The sequence below is a fragment of the Globicephala melas genome, chromosome 3 (genome assembly GCF_963455315.2).
Source record: "Globicephala melas chromosome 3, mGloMel1.2, whole genome shotgun sequence".
Classification (NCBI taxonomy): domain Eukaryota; kingdom Metazoa; phylum Chordata; class Mammalia; order Artiodactyla; family Delphinidae; genus Globicephala; species Globicephala melas.
Genome location: NC_083316.1, coordinates 34,396,381 through 34,411,041, shown reverse-complemented (window position 1 = coordinate 34,411,041; position 14,661 = coordinate 34,396,381). Strand labels below are relative to the sequence as shown.

Sequence of the window (14,661 nt, the reverse complement as noted above, 5' to 3'; positions counted from 1 at the left end):
GCTCTTAATGCAGAAAATAACTTATCCTTGGATTTTTAAATATTGTGCTTATCCTGTTTCTGGATAATGTACAGGGCCAGAAACGCCGGTGCTTAGTCGTATTTAATAAATTCAATTAAATAGCTTATTTATACATAATATATAATTATTACTGAATTATTATTAAGTAATAATACTTAATCATGTTAAATAAAAACAAATCCCCTTATATCTGTCCTGGAGCATTTGCTCAAACTCTTTCTATTTCTGTAGGAGGCCTGATAAAACAAGGCGAACTCACCTAGCCAGTTTATTTGATGTTTGTTTTCACCTTTGAAGAATAATGAATAGACTCTATGAAAACTGAACCTATAGATTCACAACAGAGCTAAGAATAACATAGAGTTTTTCTCCTGCTGTCCATTTTATTAATCCAGCAAACAAAGTAATCAGAGTCAGTCTGTCTGACCTTGTACAAAGAAGTTAACCTATCCAAAGTGCCTCATTTATAACCAAAAGAAGCTTCATCATACATTGCTTATACCTTAGGAAAAGAAAATGTGAAAGTTTTATACTTTTAACTATTCACTTAGTAAATTCTTAGTAATTTCCTGCACAAAGGTGGAGTTAATGGCCTGCAATCAGTTTTATGCACATTGGGATTTTTTTTTTACTTGGAGCAGTTGAGGTTTCAAAAGTGAATGACGGAGACACTCTTGAGCGGTATTTACACTTTTGCAAAAGGAGAGCATCAGTGTCGTTAATAGCTAGGAACAGGGTTCATTTGTCCCATTTGAAGTTAATTGATTTCTTAAGTGCACAGGTACTGATGAATCAGAATAGATGTAATCGATCAAAACACATGGTCGGGGCTTCCCTGATGGCGCAGTGGTTGAGAGTCTGCCTGCCGATGCGGGGGACACGGGTTCGTGCCCCAGTCCGGGAGGATCCCACGTGCCGCGGAGCAGCTGGGCCCGTGAGCCATGGCCATGGAGCCTGTGCTCCGCAATGGGAGAGGCCACAGCAGTGAGAGGCCCGCGTACCACAAAAACAAAACAAAACAAACAAAAATAAAACACATGGTCGTCGTAGCTGGATAGGTCTTGGAGGCCTGCTCTTGTGTTTTAAGTTGCTAGATGGCAGTAGTGGGTGGGACATGGTTTGTTAGAGGGGGGATGGGATGCCTCTCATGAGGAAGAATTTCAGTTATAACTACCTGGATGGCCTTGTCACTGCTGGCCAGTGAAACATCAGCCCTGATCTTAATGCAGGTCATGGGGCAAACTCTATAGTGGGGATAAGCTAGGATGCTGTGAGAGCACCCGAGAGAGGCCCCTCATCTCTCTTGTTGATGAGGTGGGGGCAGGGGCATGCAGGTGCTTCCTGGGAGAGGTAGTCATGATTTGATGCGTTAAGGGTGAGCTGGAGCACACCTGATAGAATGAGGGTGGGACCTTTCAGCATAGTATGAAGCCATACGCTGTAGACAAGCAACTCACTAGTCCTGGAATAGAAATGGGAACTGGAGCGTAAGGAAGTGAGGAGGGTCCAGGCCACGCTGTCATAGGTTTTGTATGCCAGACTGAGTGAGGTGCTTGGACTTTACCCTGAACCACTGGGGAACTAGTGAAAAGTTTTAAGCAGAGGAATGACATAAAATGCTCATTTTAAGAAGATTATTTTTGTGGTTATAAGTTGGAAAGATTTGAGAGGGACAAGGCTGGACATAGGTTGACTGGAGGGACTCAGGGAGAAGTCATAAGGATCTTAGCTAGGGTGAGAAATAGTCAAGTTCAAGAAATATTGGTAAAATAGAAGTTCCTTGTGATTGAATGATTCATTGATTGTACACGGATAATGAAGGAGAGGCAAGAGATAAAGACGTTTCTGATTTGGATCCTGAGATGGTTGACTGGCCACTAACTGAAATAGGAAATCGGTGGGCAGATGAGATTTGCCTTGATAAAGATGCTTAATTTACTTTGGACCATACTGAGTTGAGGCATGAATAATTAACATAAGATAACAGAAGTTTTTATTTCTCACTCACATAGAACCAAAGTGAATATCCCTGATTTGCAGACAGCTCTTCTGTGCAGTAATTCAGGGATTGAGATTCCTTCCATTCCATGGCTGCACCATCTTCAACATGTAGTTTGCAGAAAAGGCAAGGGCATGGAGCATTGTTCTTGAAGTTTTCAGGGTCCAGCCCTGGACGTGTTATATATCACTTTCACCCCGTTCCATTGGTCAGAACTTATTCATATGACTAGTCCTAACTTCAGGGACGGCTGGGAAATGTGGCCTCTGTGCCCAGGAACAAGAGGAAACAATTTGGGGAATCAGCCAGCGGATTGTGCTACAGCGTGACTGGGAAGTTTTTGGATATTGAAATCTGAAACTCAGGGAAGATCTGAGCTAGGCATGTGGCTTTAGGAATCATCAGAGACAGGGCCGGTTTATATCATAAGTGTATAGATGAAGTCACTCGTGGAGAGCAAGTGGCAATAAGAGCAGGAGGCCAAGGGCAGAGCTTTAAGTTGGCCAACACAAAGCTGGTGTGGGAAAAGGATGCTAGAAAGGAGCCTGAAAGCCTCAAGGTAGGAGGTATTATACCATGGAAGCCGATGAGTATAGAGAATTTACAGATGTTGATGGAACACAGTGTAAAATGTAGTAGAAAGTTTCAGGAATGTATAAAGTAAACCTACAAAGTGTGTACTGAATCAAATGATTAAATATTAGAGACTGGATTGAGTAGTTCTCACTTCAAGGGCATGGTCAAGGAGAAACTGGACTTCAATGTGTTGACAATCTATAGAGAGGGGCTGTGGAGAGGGGATAATTGAAACAAGATCTCGGAGAGAACAGGAGCAACAGCGCTTATTAAAATGAAATTTTGAATGTATCCAAGTGCTGCTTTTTTGACATGCTTTTTTTTTTTTTTTTTTTTTTTTTTTGTGGTACGCGGGCCTCTCACTGGTGTGGCCTCTCCTGCCGCGGAGCACAGGCTCCGGACGCGCAGGCTCAGCGGCCATGGCTCACGGGCCCAGCCACTCCGCGGCATGTGGGATCCTCCCCGACTGGGGCACGAACCCATGTCCCCTGCATCGGCAGGCGGACTCTCAACCACTGCGCCACAAGGGAAGCCCGACATGCTTTTTTTTTTAGCCCATATTATGATTGATAACTGATATCTGTTATAAGCAATTTTGTTAACTTACTTAGCAATAGAGATATTATTATATTTCTAGTTACATATTAATTGGTTTACATGATCAGTTCACCTGTCCTGGGAAATACAATTAAACTTGGAAAGGAAAATCACATTTTTCTTGGTTTTGAATACAAAGGATAACAGAAAAGAGAAATATTCTGCTGTACCTTTGTTATAACTTTGCTAAACTAAGGCAAATTTTTTAAATCTTTTATAACATCTCTCTTTGTATTTAAACAAATGTTGATATCATGTTTTTATTTTCCCTCTCTCCTGCTCTTTAGCTAGGAACATGTTTAGAGACCGCTTTCTTTCGTAGAACATTTTTTAATAATGGGAAAGTGAGACAGAAATAAAGAGGCTTACATTTGGATTGAGGTGGATACTTAATGCTCTGGTGTTTAATATTAAACAACAAGCCCTAGTTTTATAAATAAATCACAGCTATTTTTCCCTTTTTCTTACAGTTGATTCACATTTACCAGTGGGGCACATAGCATTAGTTTAAAATGCTTTAAAAATTGTTTCTGTAGATTGTACATTGTTTCTCACTTAAGAGCAGAATATTTAGAGGTAACTAATCTGAAAATAAGCCATTACTATTTATATACTTATGATAAAAATGATGGCAAGAATCATTTTCAGTATGTTTTATGTTTTATTTTAAATGGCATTTTAACAATTTCTTTCACTTTCTTTAAAATTCTGATATTAGGAAATAGGATCAAAGTAAATAAAAATATATTTAAAATACTGATTTTGGTTTAAATATATTTTCTAGAAAAAAGGTAGATGATCATGTTCTTTTTTTTTTTTTTTTTTTTTTTTTGCGGTACACGGGCCTCTCACTGCTGCGGCCTCTCCCGTTGCGGAGCACAGGCTCCGGACACGCAGGCCCAACGACCATGACCCACGGGCCCAGCCACTCCGCGGCATGTGGGATCCTCCCGGACCGGGGCATGAACCCGTGTCCCCCGCATCGGCAGGCGGACTCTCTACCACTGCACCACCAGGGAAGCCCGATCTTGTTCATTTTTTATTCCTAATTCTTATCTTAGTTCCTGGTTCATAATAGACCCTGAAAATATTTGTGAATGGAGGATAACAGTTGAGTCAGTATCTTTTTAGAAAAGTTTTATAATTGTGCAGCATTCTAGTGCATTTTATTGCAGTATTCTTTCCGTACTTGATGTCAGAGTCAGTCCTTAACTGCAAAAAAATGAGTTGGCTATGAAATGAGTATCCAGCAATCATCTCTCCATTATGCTAGCCAGAATACATTTTAGAACTAAAGTTGCCCCATTCAAGAAATACATGTTTGCTGATGAGATATAAAAGAAAGCCACGCTTTGTGTCACCCTGGCCCAGTGCTTCAATCATGACCATAATCTCTTCATTATAGGCCTATTTTTTCTCCGCATCACTTTTCTCTCTTGTGATTTATTTAAAGGTACATTTTTAGCTCCTTAACTTCTCTCTTTTATCAGCTTTTTATTTTGTATATTGATTAGGATGTTGGGTTTCTGGGAGGGAGATGAAGACGGAGGTAAGATCTGTATCTCAGCTCTATCAAATGTCAAGCAGTGTGCTGGACATTGGGATAAAGAGGTAGATAACAGTGCCGAGGACAGTATCTGGCATAGTCACCTCCCTCAAAGAGCAGTGGTAAAACATCTCCTTAAGAGGCCTTCTCAGGTCCCCCCTCTGTTATGCAGCTGTAACAGTACTAATTCTACACAATTCTCTCCCTTCCATAGAATTCATTTGGGCAACACACCACTGTATTAGTCACACCAGCTGCTGTAACAAATAAGCCTCCCGATTTCAGTGGTTTAGCACCCTGTGTTTTTCACTCATATTGAGCAATGCAGTATGTTTCTGAGTAAGTGGGCTCTGCTACACGTGGTCATTTAAGGACCCAGCCTGAGGGAAGCTCAGTCATCTGCGAGGACACCTTGGATGTCAGTGTCCAGATTGCAGAAGGTGAAGGAGCGTGAAGGATTACACGTGAGAGGCTTTTATGGGCCAGAGCCTGAAACCACAGGTAGCACCTCCCTCTCTTCCATTGTCTAGCACTCAGGCACATGGCTACCCCAGCTGCAGTAGAGAACTGGGATATATAAGTAGTTGATTCCCAGAAGAGTGCCTACTGAGCCGAGCTGAAAGGTGGCGTTGAATTTCCCACTTGCTTCAGAGAGGATGTCTTATATCTCTTTTTTTCTTCTGGTATAGATAGAATAAATTATTTTCCTTTAGTAATTGATTCTGTTTCAGAAATCACTTGGGAATTGAAATGGAAGAAAATGTTTTCATTTCTTTTTCTAATACAATGAACTTACTTAAAAAATACAAAAACCAAATATTTGGAGGTTTTCCGGTTAACCTGCTAGAAATGCTTTCTCTTAGGAGACACTGCTGTTCTCTTCCCCATCTGGCAGACTTTTGTGAAACACTTCCTCTGTGACGTCCTGCTGAGCCTCTTCCTCCCATTCCTGCCTCTCCAGGCACAGTTAGCAGTTGCATCCTCAGTGCTCTGCTAGAACTTGAACATACCTATGTTACTTGAAGCCATTCATCCACTCATTCATCTAAGCACTTATAATGCAATAACAATAATAATAATACGGTGAAAGAAAGAAAAGAGTTGAAATTCACTGTGATAGAATTACATACCAAATAGTGCCAAGGATACAGGGAAAAGGCACTTAACTCTACCTTGGGGATGAGGAAGAGGTGGGGAATGCTTCTTTTAGAGGGAAGAAATTTGGTTCAAGTCTCTTTAATTACTCATGGATGCTTTCCCTTCCCCCAGTGATGAAGTTTATGAGAAAAGAAGCCTGTCTTGATCGTCTCTAAGTCCAGCACCCAGTACAGGACAGGCTCGTATTAGACACTCAGTAAAATGCATTGACTGAAGATGTAAGGCAATAAATTTATAAATTTCTGTTTACTCCACATCCATTCCTCATAACAACTTTATGGTAGGGCAGATATTCTTATTCCTGGATTGTAGATAATGAGCCTAAATACAAAGAGATTTGGTGTTTTGCAAATGTCACACAGTGGGTTAATAGATCTCAGGTGTTCTGCACCTAATCTTGTGCAATTTTTACTCTTGGAAACAAACATGTAAGTATCAAAATAGTGCTTTGAAATTTGTAGCGTGTGCTTTGAAGACAAGACATGAGACCACTTGAATCTCTTTGAGTGATGAAGACTGTTCATTTACATTGAGTCAAGAGATACAGTTCTTTCTAACAGACACAAAGAGATGGTTCTTTCCAACTTGTTTTACAGCACTTTATATTCCTGCCAGCACAGTGTTATGTACCCAGCTGGTGCTCTATAAATCTTTTTTAAATAACTGATGATGATTTAAAATATGTACATCAGATGCACCTAAAATGGACAAGCTTCCTGTTAGAAGCTGTCATAAGCTTTACCAGTATCATTGTGTCACAGGGGACAAAATTTGCCTGTGGTATATTCTAATTCAAGGAATTTTTTTTTTTTTAATTCAAGGAATGTTTAACACACTAGCTTGGTTTCTGGTTTTCTTTGGCTTCCTCATTCTTCTGGCACTTACACTCTTAGTCTGCCCAAGGACACTATCTATGGAAGCTCAGACTGGCTGGATGTTCTCACCACAGCAAGAACATGTTGAGACATTTTTAAATGGAATAGCTTTAGTGGGTTTTGATGTTTTAAAAATCCCAAACTTCCTTAGTATTGGAGTTTATGATAGACATTCATTGCTTCTATCTCTAACTTATCCATATTTTGTACCATAAAGTATCAGTGTTCTCTTCAGAAATGTTATGACCTGGTGCTTTACTTATTAAAACTTCAGTGACGGTATGGCTCATAGAAGTATAAAATTACACATTTCCACATGGATATTCTGCTTCATGGCAACCTTACATGTCTGAAGACAGACTCATTTTGTCCCTTCCACTCCTTCCTTGCACCACCTCCCAACCATTGCCAGCTGCTTCCCAATGTCATTTAGTGGCAAGCTCCAAACCATGAAGATATCCTGACTACTTACTCCTTTGTTTTAGACTGCCCATCTAATTCATGTTCGTGCAGTGTTGCACTGACCTCTAAAATGTTTCTGAAATCAGGGGATTTGAGACCGTGTCTTAAAGCCAGGTGTGAGTGTATTGCCTGATTTCCTTAAAGGCATGAAATTATGGGAAAGGAGCTGAAAGCCCTGGAAGAGTTTACTGTCAAATCAGCAAGAGGAAAAAAATAAATTAAATTTTCAGGAGGTTTCAATGTTAGAAACATTTCTTTTCAATCTACTTGAGTAAGAATTTATTTCATCATCTCTGGGGACACTTGCTTTTTCCAAAACTCTGTAACCAGGAGACAGACTAGACAGTGGGAATTATTCAGAGTGTGTGGCACAGAGAAGGTGGTTGGTAAATGTTTAATGAATGAGGAGATAGATAGATGAACAAAAATAGAATGGTCTTGGTGAAAGGATCCTGAAGTCTGCTTCTGTTTTCTGTTTTTGCTTAACAGAAATATATTTTCTTGTTTCGTTTTGATGTATTTTTCTAGGAGCAAGATAAGTGCCAGGTTTTAGAAAGACAGACCCACCTTTCATATTAATCATTACTAGGGAAACACCACTAATGCCTTAGTTTACTACCTAATGGTATTTTAATCTGCAGGAAATCCAAGAGAGTGCTTTAGAAAGTGTCTGTGATTGAAGACTCAGTGGTGCCAAGTATATGTTTAAAAAGAAAGAAATGTATGTCAGGGGCATGTGGATTTCAGTCTCATATTATTGTAATAAGAGTAATGTGCCCAGAATTTTGGAAAGGTTCTTGAGTTTTTTCTTATCCAATGATTGACATATTGCTAATATAGCGTTGACAAAGTAATGTTAGCCATACTCAGTGAATGTAACATCATAATATTTATCCTGAACTTATTCTTCAGCCATAGAATAATAGAACAACAGGATATTAAGGTCATAAAGCTCAAGTACTAAGCAATGAAGGTCAATGAGTTTTTTTCACTAATTATTCCAGCGGCTTCTTCTTGCAAGTTAATTTTGTTCTGCCACATACTAAAAACATGAAAGAGAATTACTTCTTTTTATTTTTTTAATATTTATTTATTTATTGGCTGTGTCGGATGTTAGTTGAGGCACACGGGATCTTTCGTTGCGTTATGTGGGCTCTTCGTTGTGCACGGGCATCTCTCTAGTTGTGGCACACAGGCTTAGTTGCCCCGCAGCACGTGGGATCTTCATTCCCCCAACCAGGGATCGAACCAGTGTCCCCTGCATTGCAAGGCTGATTCTTAACCACTGGACCACCAGGGAAGTCCCAAGAAGTACTTCTTATTTTCTGTTTGTTTTGCAGGGGAAGATGGTGAAAGGAATGGGAGGGGCTATGGATCTAGTGTCCAGTGCCAAAACGAAAGTGGTGGTCACCATGGAGCACTCTGCAAAGGTAATGAGAGCTGCTTTTGGAAATTCACACTACACTGAAACCCTGTTCACCAGGTCATGCGACCATTGTTTTTATTGTTTTCTCTGGATCACTCAGCTTGATAGCGTTTATATTTTATAGAAAAACGTTACAAATAAAGACCATTATTTATTATCATTCAGCTAAATGTTTGTTTTAACTTTGAAGCAAACATCAGGGTGTTCTTTGATTATTTGCCTCACACACACATTAAAAGTAAAAGCTATAATGTCTTCAAAAGCAGTGAAAAGATGTTAGGGCAGATGTGTTGATTCAGGTTTATAGATATTTTTATTTTATTTTTATTTTTTTGGCCAAACCCAGTGGCATGTAGGATCTTAGTTCCCCGACCAAGGATCGAACCCGTGCCCCCTGCAGTGGAAGCACAGAGTCATCACCGCTGAACCACATGGGAATTCTCTGATTCAGGTTTAAAGATGATTATAGTGGTTGCTATCTCTGTGCAAAATGAAAAACACAGCAGAATGTGCGTTTTTAACAGCAGTTATTTTCAAGTGGACAATATGGCCTCTTACCAAGTCTCTGGAGGTGCCGTTTTGAGACAGTGTTAGAAAATGATGGACTTGGTGATAGCAAGTGTTCTATTCTGAAGAATATTATACTTTTATTTTGATAAATTGTTGAGTGTTTATTGAATACCTATTATGTGCTGGGCACTGCTGGAATTTAGCAACGACCAAAACTAGACAAGAATCATTGACCGCATGGCACTTACATTTAATGATGATATCATCAGCCTGTAATAGTGATGGCTCCCATTCATTGAGTTTACTGTGCATGAACAGTACACTAAGCTCTCTGTGTATGTTTGCCTGTAAAAGCCCATGAACTTGATATAAGTATTTTTGTGGGTCCAGAAACAGAGCTTCAGAGAGGTTAAGTAACTTGCCTGAGGTCACACAACTAGTGGAACTGAGATTTGGCCTGGATACCTCTGACTCCGAAGCCTAGTCTTCTAAATACTGAGCTATCAGTATGACTTTCTTCCTATTCCAAGTCATTGTCTTTGAAACAACTGAGCTTAATTGCTTTCCCCACCTGAATCCCTGGGCTTCTGATGATTTGCAAAGTTGATATTGGGTGTCAGGTACCCTCTTCACCCTCTATACCTTTGCTCATTCTCCTTTATAATTCTTAGTTTTAAAACAAAAGCTACCTGTTCTCACCTCGATACCTGCTATTTTGAGTGGAAGTGGTAGTTCGTTTGCCCTTTTTTATTTTGTGATGCAGCATTGTGGGAGAGTGTGGATCTGGAAGATTTGCATCCGACTTGCTTCCCATGGGGAGTTCTGTTACAGAGTGATGGGTGCCATGAAACAGTTTCATTGTGAAAACTGTAATAAATATGAAATTAACATAAATTGCTTAGTAAACAGTGAAGTGAGCAGTGAAGCATAAATGTGGGACAATAGAAATGAAACCAACACAGGTGACTACTGAGGATGCCTGGCAAAAGCATCCAAAATACTTCATTTCAGAGGCAAAAGGATGCCACGCATGCAAATCAAATCCAAAGGTTTTCTGGAACATAATGTCCATTTGGAGAAAACTCTTTCCGACTTTCCTTTTGTTGTTACTTTAATGTTGACACATAGGCACTGAAGTCCGACTCATTTCAGATTATTTTTGTGCATTCGTTTTCAAAACATTGGGCCTGTATTTCTCTTTTTTCCCCAAAGTGTTTTCTTTCTCCTCAGCTGGAATTTCTGACAGAGGAAAAATGGTGCTTCACACTTCCAATTAGAAGTCCCTTATTAAAGCTTTTCATAGAAGCAAGATAATGTTTTTTAGCGTTTCTTCTTTTTCTTCTCTCAGTGGGGAAATTGGCACTAAGTTTTAGACCAGAACTGAAGTTAGATATTTTTCCCTACATACTTTCATTTGGACAAACTAACAAAAAATATATTTGTGATTAAAATAATAATAGTGATTTGTTTATACTTAATAGATAACCTTGAAAACTAACCAACAGAAGTTTCTTTTCTTGCCATCTTCACTTTGTACTCTTGGTCCCAGAATGTGTGGTTGGTACTGTACATTGTTCCCCTGGACTTACTGTTATTGGCCCAACTCAAGGGAACATGGGGACCTCACCGCTTCTTTCCTACATCTTTTGTCTGCCTAAAGGTTGGTAGAGGTTGGAAAGGAAATAGAGAGGCGAGATCTTTCACTCCTGGTGGCCTCTCCAGTTTAATGACCTGTTCTTTTAGACATGCCAGGTAACTTCTGCTGCCTTATGAGTAAGTGAACAGCCTAGGGGGAGAATCCCCAGAGTTTTCTAAGACACAGAGTAGAAAGTTTGCTGTGAAAGATTAAAACCTGAGAAAAGAAATATAATCTTGTATTCTTCTGCTGCTGATTTTTTTTTCCCCCAGTAAGTGGATGGAGCCATCAACTGGCCTTCAGGTGCAGCTTTTTTTTTTGCTCCTTTTCTTCATCTGTAGGGTTACAGATGCAGGTCACTTATAAATACAGTATTACCTGACCTTTAAAAATGTTGCTTTAATCAGACAAAGGAAACTCTTTCCTTGCAAGTCTTTGCAAGCAGCCAGCAGCTTCTGGTATTTGAAACCTGGCTGCCTGCTTGTGTTGCTCTAGAGTAACCAGAATAACATTTCCTTTGCCTTAAAACTGCCTCTGAAAAAAAAAAAAAAAAAAACTGCCTCTGGAGACATGTGGCAGGCACTGGCGCCAGACTGGCCTTGGAGTGTGGCTTTCATTTAAGCTTAGACATCAGGGTTCCAGGCAAAATTGCAAAGTAGGCAGAGTTTTTGGTGTCTAGCCACCTTCTTACTTAAGCTTCTTTTGATCTCTTGGCGTGTCCTTTTTTTGCCCTCTAAAAATTGGGAGAAATGAAGGAAAGGAGTAGGAGTTTGAGTCTTTACTAGGTGTGAGGCCCTGTGTGTAGCATTGTACATACTGGATCTATAAACCTCTCAGCGACTCTCCGATGTAAGGCTGGAATGTAGGCAGGTAAGAAACTTGTCCAGGTAAGTGGCAGAGCTAGGAGTTTCCCTCAGTTTGGTCTAGTCATGTTCATCATATCATACCATGCTGTATCCTTACCTATGTTCCCATCCACACCTGCCCTTTTCTGAAAGCTTTAGGTTTCAGAATTACCTCTTTCCCTTTTTCATTTTCCCTGGTCAAAGCTGTCCTTGTTGAGATAGATATCAGCAAAATATTTAAAAGAAAACAGTCTCAGAATTGTGCCCACTACTACCCATCTCCTCTTCTTCCCTTTTGTATTAGAATCTTCCCATGTTTTAGTTGGGCACAGAGTAGCCCAGTGACAGACTACATTTCCCAGATTCCCTTGCGTGTAGATTCATCTATGTGACCAAGTTTAAGTCAATGGGATTTGAGCATTTGTGCAATTTCTGGGTCATGTCCTTAAAGAGAAAGCCGATTTCATTGGACTATTTTTTGTCCCCCTCTAGCCTTCTGAGAAAGGCCTTAACTGCAACAGCAGCCTTGGAACCAAAGTTGTAAACCACGTGCTGAGGCCTGCAGAGCTGCCCCACCAACCTAGATCACTAGCTGCCCCATCCTTTTCTTTATCAGTTCCTTCCAGGACTCCTCATAACTTCATCCTTGGCCCTGTGTACTTCTCACCCTCTGCACCTTTCTTGGGTGCTTTCTAAATCTTTGGCACCAACTATTATTTTTCACTCAGTGGCTCCCTAATCCTTATTTCCTCACTGGAATTCTCTAATGAGCTCTATAACTATATTTTTTTCCCTATTAGACACCTCCACCTGGTTGTTCCATAGCTACCTCAACCGCAACACTTATACAAGTGAAATCATCATCGTTTCCCCTAAAAATCTTCCATCTGCTAGCTCAACTGGAGAAGTGATGATCTCCTAGCCCCCCTCTGGAAAGGTACTCATGGGATTTCTGCCCCTCCCACTATACCAATCACTGTACATATTGCATCTACAATACCCCTGTAATCTGCTCCATCCTGTGGATTTCTACTTGTTTATGTCCCTGTCACATCTACATGGGTAACTGTTGCAGCATCCCAGAGGCCCTCTTCCTGCCAGACTGACCGTCTTTCCTGGTAATCAAGCACACCACTGCCAAAGTGACTGGTCTCAAACTAAAGCTGGATCGAGTTAGGTCCACATTATTTAGTTCACCTTAGCCTGCCAGCCTTTTGTCATCCGCTCCCCAGCAACCTACGTTATCCTTGTTTCCAGGGCTTCAGTTCTGCTAGGAGCTCCACACTCATGTTGTTTCCTGTTCTTAGGTGTTTCCGCATTCTGTTCCCCTTCCCCCTTTATCTGACTCACTCCTACCTCTACACCATCATATATAAATGAGCCAACACTTTGTGAATTTGCTGGCTTAACGTCTTCCATCCTCTAGACGTGATGAATGACTAAATGTATATTCTTCGAGGCTTTGTCTTGAAATTTGGCAGAATTATCTTATGTGAGTATGTTAATTTACTTGTTTATGCAGGCATCAAATATTTATTGAGGGCCTACTATGTGTCAGGCACTATGGTAGAGTCTGAGGAAATGAAAAACAGAAAGGCATAGTCCTTCCTTTAGGCAGGTCAGAGTCTCATGGGGATAGAGTCATAGAAACCAATACCTAAAATAGAAGAGTGTACAAAACAGAGTGCTTCCCATGAGATGTAGCATTTGCATGGAGATCTGAAGGATGGGGCAGGGTTTGAAGGGACTAGTGTGTTGCAGGTCAAGGGAATAGGCACTGGGGTGTGAAAGGGCAGTGCATGCTGAGGGATTTACAATTAGGTCCCTGTTGTCAGAGAGCAGAGGGAGAAGAGTTGGGTGGAAATACACACACACACACACAGAGTCTATCCTCCACACAGTGGTAGGAATGATGTTCTAAAAATATAAATCATGTTATAGCACTTCTTCCTGGGCTCAGAAACCCTCCACAGCTTCCCATCTCCCTTAGATTCAAGTTCAGAGTTCCTTATACTTTGTCCCTAAGGCCCTCCCTGGCTTGTCAGCTTCAATCCCAGTACCTCTCTGACTCCATCTACTAGGATTCTCCCACTTGCCCACTGAGCTCCAGCCAGACTCTCTTCCTGTAAGTTTCTGGAACATTCCAAGCATCCTCCTGCCTCAGGGCCTTTGCACTTGTTATTGTCTATGTCTGGAAAGCTCTTCCTCAGATATCTACATGGCTCATTTCCTCCGTTCACTCAGGCCTCTGCTGAGGATACCAGAGAAGCTTTCCCTGACTGTTATAAAAATAGAATTTCCCCCTCTTCTGATGATTCTTCATCTCCTTTCTTCACTAGAATGGAAGTTCCATGAGGGCAGGGTCTCTTTCTATCATAACAGCTAAGGAAAATCATGCCTGGTGCATATTAGGAATCAATAATTGTTGAATTCAGTAGTTCTTCAAATAATAATGATACTTTGAACATATAGAGCACTTTTAACTTTTTCCAAACAGTTACATGTTTATTGCCTTTATTTTATCATTACAATACTCTTGTGAGGTAGGTCTTATTGTTCCCCTTCCAGAGGTAAACCAACCAAATTTCATAGGGGTTAAACATTCTGATAAAAGTCAAGTAGAAAATTAAGAGCAAAAGCAAACTGAGAGCTTATGTATCCAGCCCCTCCGTTTTCTGTTACTAAACTTTTCTGTCTGGCAAATACCATCACCACTAACAATATAAAGGAAAGTGTTTTGTTCTTAGTATTGTGTACTGGAAATGTGTTCCTAAGGGTATAACTCTCAGAGCACAAAAACAAAGAAATTCAGTCATAGTTGTCATTTATTGGAAACAGGCAAAGCTCTCGTACCTATTTTTGAGAACATAAATGAGAGTGCTATTTCTAAAACAGGCTTAGTTTTTATTTGTATTACAGTAGGAGATCTGGATTCTAAAGGATAAAAAGAGTCATAATTATATTGTTATGAAGTTGAGAATAAATCTTTGTGAATAATATTTTTTATTAA

General features: G+C 40.3%; 1 protein-coding gene across 1 annotated transcript in view; it reads left to right on the top strand.

The window, feature by feature from the left end:
• OXCT1 (3-oxoacid CoA-transferase 1) overlaps window positions 1-14,661 on the top strand; it is a 147,072-nt gene that overhangs the window by 107,400 nt on the left and 25,011 nt on the right. Inside the window, exon 14 of the mRNA XM_030882026.2 lies at window positions 8,575-8,664. Coding sequence (XP_030737886.1) covers window positions 8,575-8,664 — 90 coding nt within the window. The remainder of the gene's footprint in view (window positions 1-8,574; window positions 8,665-14,661) is intronic.